The sequence below is a fragment of the Macadamia integrifolia genome, chromosome 2, assembly GCF_013358625.1.
Source record: "Macadamia integrifolia cultivar HAES 741 chromosome 2, SCU_Mint_v3, whole genome shotgun sequence".
Classification (NCBI taxonomy): Eukaryota; Viridiplantae; Streptophyta; class Magnoliopsida; order Proteales; family Proteaceae; genus Macadamia; species Macadamia integrifolia.
Window position 1 is genome coordinate 32,314,356 of NC_056558.1, and position 9,225 is coordinate 32,323,580.

The window sequence follows — 9,225 nt, forward strand, 5'->3', positions numbered from 1 at the left end:
CGACCCGTAGCTACACTGATCTGTACGCTTGCGGTTACATTTTAAATCTCAAACACTTACTCTCTCCCAAGTCCCAATTCCCATACATGGTATGAAAATAATTTTGCTGCTACTTGGGTTGTAAGAACTTTTCTACTACCTAAGGTCATAATCAAAGAAATGGAATTAGTCACTTCTCTTTTTGTTAACAAATAGCCTCTTAGGTTGTGGTATTTTTCAAAAAATATCATTCAAGATTTTATTTCTTTCACTACGAACCCAGATAGTAGGAAAGTTCAGGCAATAGCTTCAAATACTTGCTTGGTTGAGCCTCACTGCTATATAATCAAATCATAGATAAGGAAAAAAAAAAAAAATGGAAAGAGGGAGCTAGTTTGACGAACTGATTAAATCAAATATAAGCAAACAGTACAATAGCCCCAATGAAGCAAATTATATATTGTCCACTTGGGTTGTTAAAGTGGTCACTCTTCATTTACCAAAAACAGTAGCCACTATAGCTAGTTCTATAATAAGCATTCACTTTCTGGCAAATTCCCCCATAATAAAACTTGCGGAGAATAACACCTTTCAAAACCCTGCTAAAGAAAAGAGACCCATCTTCTGCAGTTCCCAAACACTTCTCTAATATACCTTGGTCCCTTAGTAATTGCACATCTTTTGATGAGTTAATGAGACGTTCAAAAGCATAACATAAGATGTGATCTGGCTAGGCATTAGCGAAGAACACTGTTCATAAGCAATGAGACTCCTAAATAGACATTCTGTGCTTCCTCGAATTAACAATGGTGGTATTTCCATCACCCCATCTTCAAATCTTATATTCAGTATTTCTTTAGGGTTGCCCTTCCTGAATTTGACTCCAGCCTCTACAAGGTCTGTCACTTTAGGAATCAGTTCCCTATGCCCATTCTCCAGTGTCACCTGACTCACCTCAATATCTGTAGTAACTGAAATTATGCTGTTCCGCAGAAGGTCAAGTAAATGCTTCGTTTCAAGCCTAGAGCTTGCTTTGGCAGGAACTGTCATTGGCATCAAAGTATTAAAGAAACCAAGTGCAAGCTCAGCTAGGGAAGGGCTACTTTGTAGTGGAGACACAGTAAGGTTGAATAGATATTCAAGAACAAACCATGGGATTTGGTTCTCAAGCAACATCAAATCAACTCGCAAGTAAGTGTCCATCCAAGGTGTACTTGATATGGGATCATCTCTTTGTCCTCCTCCTATGCTATTTGCCTTCTTGCGGAAAAGTTCTATGATGAAACAACCATCAACTAACATCATCTCCACGAATTCATCTGTGTCAAGGTTGATCAATTGTTCTGCATAACACTCACGTGCACGTTCCTCCAACTGCCGAATGGCTTTAGTGAATATCTTTAAACTTGTCTGTGGAGTTGGGGTACGAGAGAGGAGGCCATGCAAATACCATAGCTTGTATTTTTCCATGTTCTTAAGATTTTCATGACCATGGTGAAAGGGGCCAATTGATACTATATTAGGTGCAAAAGCACCGTCTCTTTGTCGAGAGAATATGTGGGGAACTCTGAAGATACAAGCTCGAGAGGAGAATGGAGGCTTAGGATGAAGCTTTGCTTCAATGGAAGATGCCAACGCTTCATCCACATCCATAATTCTGCAATGTTCTTCCTAGCCAACTCTTGTTTGGTTTTTAAAAAAAATATATTATGGCCTCAAAAAACCCTGAAACGAAGCATGGAACATTCTTTATAAATTCAGATATGTGAGAAATATGAGATATAAATTGGTATAATCATTAAAACAGCAATGAAAAATTCAAAAATTTGCACAAATATCTTTTATGTTTGTGCTTCGCATATTAACCTTTCCCAAATATTAATACAAAAATACCATATACTTAGTCCTACTGGCACCGTTAACCACAAGTGAAAAGGAAAACCCTAAGAGGAAAACATGAATCTGTTGGGGGGAGTATCAATATCACAGGGTTCTTGGAAGGCTCATAACTTACCCTAATTAACCTCAAAATGAGTTCGATTCCCATATTCAGTGGATAATTCTAGAGCATCTAGCCTAATTCCTTAGATTCCGTTTCAACCAGATATGGTAAATGATAGATAGCTCTAAACGCAATCTTACCAATGGAGTCTAGATAGGATTTCCCTTTAAAAAATTTCTTAATCCGTTTCCACACTACCTCTAGGTCTAATCTTTCAATTGGAAGGCCAACCTTTACATATGATCCCTCCCCAGAGTTGTGAAAAGAAGGGGCATTAGAAGAATATGTATTGGATATTCTCCACTGCATTCCAACAAAAATAACAAGAGGATGGAGAAGGAACTCATCTCTCTTGAAAGAAAGCTTGAGTTGGAAGAGACTTAGCCACAACTCTCCAGAAAAACATTTTGTGGATCCCAAATAAAAACTTCTAGGGTTTGAACTCTCTCTCTCTCTCTCTCTCTCTCTCTCTCGCTAAATTCAAAATATACAGGATTGGATATGAAAGAATGTGGAATTGAACCTGCATACATGGTCCAAGCTTGTGTTCATGCACTGGAGTGGAAGCAGCAATGTATTAAGCTCCTCCGGTGGAAATTAATCTCTGAAATCTTCTGTGATTATCTGCAGAAATCATAAGGGAGTTCAAACAGAAGTTTCGCAGAAAAAGAAACAAAATGATAGAAACACTTACCTTCTGCAAGGAACCAAAAGAGAGGAGGAACCCTTCTTGTGAAATGGTAAAGACTGAAGACTGACACCACCAACCAGTCAACGATATTATTTTAATGGGCCCGAATGATTGGACTCACATTGCCTTTCACGTTTCACATTTTTCTTTATGGCCCGACCTTTTTATCTCAGTTCATCACTTCATTGTGCCAAAACTAAGGGTGTCAATCGATTTTGATTTAAATGGTGCGGATTGATTGGGTTTATATTTATTTGACTAAAATTATAATCGTACTATTTATTAAACGGTTTCACTTTCTGAAACTGTGACCATTTAATAAACGGTTTTGATTTTCACCGTTTCTAAACGGTGTCAGTTTCACAGTTTTAAACAGTTTTGATTTTGATTTCGATTTGATTTATTCCATACAGTTTGTAAAATGGTTCACAATCGATTTGTTATAACTTGCAACCATCTCTAAAATTGAAGATCATAAGCTTATCCAAAAATATATAGCAACCACAAATAAGAGATTCTATATTGACGATGGTCTGTTTTAGTTTGATAATCTAGTGTTATTTCTTTACATGGTCATTCTCAAACATATAAAATTAATATCATATAACATCCGAATCCAGCCTTCTATAACATAAAATATTAAAATGACAGGTGGTTCCGGCCAAAACACCCCATTTCTGAGAACATAATAACATAGTAACATATATGGATTACAAATTCATGATCTAAAGCCTAAAGTTGAACTGAATTGCAATAAATCATACCAAAGCTGGATGGGCACTTAATTTAATTTTATACGGATTACTGCCCCTGCTTTATTTAATTGTTATACGGATTAATCAGATCGGTTTAAACGGTTTCAATTCGGTTTGAAATCAATGGGTTTCACGATTAAAACTGGCCCAACCCGTTTAGCTAATCGGCCTGAAACTTGAAACCATTACCTCACCATTTACTAAAAGGTTTTGTAGTTTCGATGTATACGGATAGGTTCGATTTCAATAAAAAATTTCGATTACAAATTCACATCCTTAATCAAGACTTAAGAATCATAAGAAGAGAAAATGGGGCTTATGTTCGTAAAATTTCAATATGATGAACATTTACAAGTCATGAAAAGAGAAGATGAAGCTAACTTTCATGAAATTTCAATGCGGCGAAGACTTGGGTGTCAATTTTTTTTTTTTGACAAAAGAAGAAAAGATAAAAACTTATCTCCATGAAGGAATAGCATTTTTTTTTGGTAAGGGAAAGAATAGCATCTAAGGCCCATATAACGGTATACATTTTTATACTTAAATGGTAACCCATGTAAGAGGAAACATTTAATGCCTTAGAAAAGATTATATATTTGTTTTTGCACACATCTGGGCAAGAGAGAGAGTGAGAGAGGTTGGGAAGAAAATGTGTAACGGTGGTCAGCATTCCAAATATTTCCAAACAGTTGAGGAAGTGATTAATGATTAAAATTTGAAATGGAGAAAATGGGGCGTGGGGCGTGGGCCCTGGGTCGATGCTTCCACTAATGAGAGAGCGAGCACATGCGTTGAGCAGAAGGGACGCAGTGATCATTTTGAACTGCCATGTGTCTAAGTCTAAATGTAGGGGCACAGTCTCTGGTTAGGGACCACATTCCCTTTGAAATATCTATGGCTTATATATCCGACACTTCCAACTGTTTTCCACTTTTTTTTTTCTTTCATTCACATGGCTTTTCATGTTTCACATGTTTTCTTTATGGCCTGACCTTTTTTTAACAAAGTTCATTGTACCCAGACTTGGTAGTCATGAGCATAATTAGCAAATTCGGATTCAGAAATTATTTAGACGGAGAATTATTTGGAATAATTCGATTGATTAATTTAAGAATTCGGTCAAAAAAGCGGTCAAAAAAGCTTATTGGGTTTTTTTTTTATTGTTTTTGTTTTTGTTTTTTTTTTAAATACTGTTTAAGTGAACCGAATAATTCGGTTTAATTCGGATTCGATCCAAATTATTAGCGTTTTATATTCACTTTTGAAAAAATCGTGAATTTTACCGAATTTTATTTTTAATTCGGATTCGGTCATAATTTTTGATAAAATTCAGAAAAATTCGATTCGGCCGAATAATTCGCGAATTATTCGGCCGAATTGATAACACTGGTCATGAGTAGAGAAAATGGACCTTTATGTTCATAAAATTTTAATATCATGAAGACTTAAAAGTCATGAAAAGAGAAGATGAAGTTAATTTTCATGAAATTTCAAAGCATTGAAAATTTGGGTGTCAATTTTCTTTTTTTTTTGGGGTGGTGGGCAATTTACTATCACTCCCCTATATTTGGCCCATATTTCCTAACTCCTTTATATTTGGCTCATATTTCCTAAAATTCTCTTATCTTTTACTTTTTTATTGATACTCTCTTATTTTTTTTATTTTTATATCTCTTTTTGTCCTTATCTTTTTAAATACCTAGATTACTTTTCTTTTTCACTTCTAACTTATTTCATTTTTTTTCAAATTGATTGCTTCAAAACATGGTTTGAATCAAACCACTAACAAGTTGTGTCTCATCCAATCATCAAGGATATTATAAATTCAAAAAATAATAATTTTGTATCTGATCTATATCTATATCGGTATCATATGTTCCAATCGGGCAGTACATGTTTTTTTAATTTTTTTTTTAATCCTTAGATTGGTTGAGACTGATACCAACCTAACACCGATAAAAAAAAAATAGATTGCTAAATTTTTAATGATGGATGAGATTAAAAAAATAATAATAATAAATAAATAAACAACATTCTTGATGATTGGATGAGACAAAAATAATAATATCTTCAAGAACACATTAGCTAGTCAACATCCTTGATAATTGGATTGGACAAAACTTGTAATTGGTTTGGTTCAAACTATGTTTTAAATTAATCAATTTGAAAAAATTGTAATTGGTTACAATTAAAAAATGAGGGTAATCTGAATATTTAAAAAGAGCAGGAGAGAAAGAGATGTAAAAATAAAAAAACAGATGAATATCAATAAAAAAGTAAAATGTAGGGAGTTTTATTAAATATAGGCCAATGCAGGGGAGTGATAATAAATTCTTTTTTTTTGGTAAAGAAGAAAAGATAAAAACTTATCTCCACGAAAGAATAGAGTCTAAGACCCGTATAAGGGTATCCATTTATAGCCTTAAACGGTAACCCATATAAGAGGAGACATTTAATGCCTTAAAAGATTATACATTTTTTTTGCACACATCCAGCAAAAGAGAAAGAGAGAGTGAGAGAGGTTGGGAAGAAAATGTGTAACGACGATCTCCATTCCAAATATTTCCAAGCAGCTGAGGAAGTGAGTAATAATTGAAATTTGAAATGGAGAAAATGGGGGCATGGCCCCTGGGTCAGTACCCCCACTAATGAGAGAGCAAATAAATGCATTGAACAAGAGGGACACACAATGGTCATTTTGCACCCTCGTGTGTCTAAATGTAGGGGAATGTAGGGGCACACTCTATGGTAGAGACCACATTCCCTTTGAAATATCTTTGGCTTATATATCCGACATTTCCAACTGTTTTCTACTTTGCTTTTGTTTTCCTTCACCACTCATTAAAGGAAAATCACAGCCACCAGGGCTGTCCTTGTCGGATCAAAATCCTCTGTTTTTCCCATCCATGTTTTTTCTTGTTTTGCTACTGCAGAACGCGACACGTGGACAATAAGGAGACCAACGGTCAAGATTGGGTGAGGATTATTACATCCGGTGCGTTGGTCTAAAAGTTATCCACGTGTCGAGTTCTGCAGATAGCAAAACAAGGAAAAACAGGGATGAGAAAAACAGATGATTATTTTCCGTCCTTGTCTGCCTCCCTATACTACAGGGGATTCCTTATGGAGGTCATACCAAACCCTCCCTTTACCATCGATGTGGGAAGCCTTGGTCCACTAAATTACAAATGAGAAAGGATTGAACATGCTGTTTAAATACGATAAACTAGCAAAATGCACCAAGCATAGGGCCAATGTTGAAGTTGGTTTCTCACATTCTTTGAAGGAAAAGGTTGGTAATACCTTTCCTATGTTGCCCTCCCATTGGTAAATATCACCATCATGCAACAAACGGATCACCCTCTCATATTGTTTAAATAATTCATGATAGAATTGTTCATTTTCATTTAGAGGGCTGTAAAATTGTCCCTCACAAACAAATAACCTAAAGTATTTTATCCTTTGCGGTTATTTTTATTTTTCAACTTTAAAACCAAGGTAATTTAGGTGACTAATTCTTGAAAAGTGTTTTTCCCCAAAAAAAAAAAAAAACCGCTTGAAAAATGAAAAAAGGAATTCTTAAGTTCTTATATTGCCCAAACTATTCGAATATAATTCAGTTCATACAAAATGCTTCGAAAAAGTGTGAATTTTATAAAATCTTTTACTCTTCCTTGAATTTAACAAAATAATTTGTTTTATTCATACAAAGTGATTCCATCATTTAATTATGTCTTATTTTATTTTCAAGTTCTGAGAATGAGTCGACCGATCCTAACATCATTAATGAAGAGTCGGAAATCAAAGCCCCCTCATAGATAAAAATATCTCCAACACAGACAAGAAAATTTTATTTTATTTTATTTTTTGAACGAACACAGTTAGGAGAGACAAAAAAGATATATACTTTCCATAAGTCCAAAGCCAACACTACCCCATGCTCCCACATTCCACTTCAGCAAAAAAATTATTAACATGGGTGGGACAAACGCCTTTTTGTCAAAGGTTTAGTAAAATGTCCAATCTGATTTGTATCATGTGGCTCATCATTAAGAAAAGCATCAACCAAATGTATTGGTAGTGTTTTGTTTTTTTTTTGTTTGTTTTTGTTTTGCTAAATTAGTTCGCCTATATATATTGATCCCACAACTGCATAGATCGGGGTATGTCGGAATTAAATGACCATCTCCCATTATTTAAATAATTCATGATAGAACTGTTCACTTTCATTTAGAAGGCTGCAAAATTGTCCCTCACAAACAAAAAACTTAAAGTATTTTATTTTTTGGGATTTTTTTTTTTTTCAACCTTAAAGCTAAGCTAATTAGGTGACTAACTCTTGAAAGTGTTTTCACCAAAAAAATAAAAAAATAAAAAACTAAAAAAATAAAAAAATAAAAAAATAAAAAAACAATCTTGAGAAGTGAAAAAAGAAGTATTTTGGTTTTTATATTGCCCGAACTATTTGAATATAATTCCTTTCATCCAAAATGGTTCAAAAAAATGTGAATTTTCTAAAATCTTTTACTTTGGCTCGGATTTAACAATATTATTTATATTATTAAAACAAAGTGATTCCATTATGTCTTTATTTTATTTTCAAATTCTGAGACTTGGTCAACCGATCTTAACATCATTAATGAGGAGTCGGACGACAAAGCCTCCTCAAATTAAAAATGTCTCCAACACTAACAAGAAAAATTTTATTTTATTTTTTAGACGACTTCAAGTTAAGAGAGACTCACTTTTGATCTAGACTGGGATTCTCAGTATAGTCTAAGATTTCATTTTATGTAATTTGTTTTGTTTTTATAGTTTTGGTTTTTTATTCTGTTGACAGTCAATGCCGAAGATGGAACAAAGATCTAAAGGCTCTTTTGTAATCTGCTATTTTTTTTATTTTTATATAATATACTTTACTGACCTTTAGGGGAAAAAAAAAATCAAGAATGATAAAAGAGATATATACTTTCCATAAGTGCAAAACAAATACCACCCCATGTTCCCACAATCCACTTCGGTGAATAATTCACGAAATATTAACCTGATTGTAACAAACGCTCATTTCCAAAAGGATTGGTGAAATGTCCAATCAATGTTAATATTAGAATAATTATTCCTCACCATGTGAGCCATTTAATACCTAACAAGAATCAAATCATTGGTATAGACCTAAACCTAAAAAAGGTTAGGCATTATATATTATATACATCTGAGAATAGGTGGTTACGCTCCAAGACCACAAGTGGCATTATCTCCAGAAAAATAAATGTTTCCTCTAAATTACTCCATATGCTTATTTTAATTCAAAAAACGAAAGCCCTGATGTAAATTGGATAGGATTCCCCTAGATAGAATTCAAGGAGTAGAGAATGATCCTAAGGCTAAAATAATCTTGGAACACTTGCCCGGATCCTCGAAGCCATAAGATCACTCTTTAATCTGAGGATTCATATCCATGTTATTTATTTATTTATTTTTATTTATTATTTTTTTTATAGTGTCCTTGACATTAAAAGGCTTGTAGGGTTTTAATGATAAACAGTATGAAAGGTTCAATTATTATTATAATAGAAAAAGGCCCACTGATGAATGATCCAAGAAATGCCTCAGAACATCGCTTTGTTGAACGTGACTTCTCGTCTAACGGCTCCACCCCACACGCAACTGGAAAGCATGTCATGACACTCATGACACAGAAAAGTCTCTGAATTTTGTCTTAACCTTTTGTCAAAGAAATGTACAGCTGCTTTGAGCTCATCTTCTTTTAACAAAAGGCCAAAAAAAAAAAAAACTTT

The 9,225-nt window shown here is 34.0% G+C and overlaps 1 protein-coding gene across 3 annotated transcripts; it reads right to left on the bottom strand.

Annotated features, from left to right (window-relative positions):
• Positions 1 to 373: 373 nt before the first annotated feature.
• On the bottom strand, positions 374 to 2,800 carry LOC122060110 (UPF0481 protein At3g47200-like). 3 transcript variants are annotated; one of them, XM_042623301.1, is made up of 3 exons: positions 2,676 to 2,800; positions 2,513 to 2,605; positions 374 to 1,704 (listed from the first exon to the last, which is right to left on the bottom strand). In XM_042623301.1, exon 3 carries the CDS (start codon positions 1,630 to 1,632, stop codon positions 643 to 645), a length of 990 nt encoding a protein of 329 aa, XP_042479235.1. In that variant the 5' UTR covers positions 1,633 to 1,704; positions 2,513 to 2,605; positions 2,676 to 2,800; the 3' UTR covers positions 374 to 642. The 3 variants fall into 3 exon arrangements, with proteins under 3 accessions (XP_042479235.1, XP_042479227.1, XP_042479216.1); XM_042623293.1 differs by having other exon boundaries at positions 2,505 to 2,605; XM_042623282.1 differs by lacking the exon at positions 2,676 to 2,800 and having other exon boundaries at positions 2,505 to 2,667.
• Between the last annotated feature and the right edge of the window lie 6,425 nt (positions 2,801 to 9,225).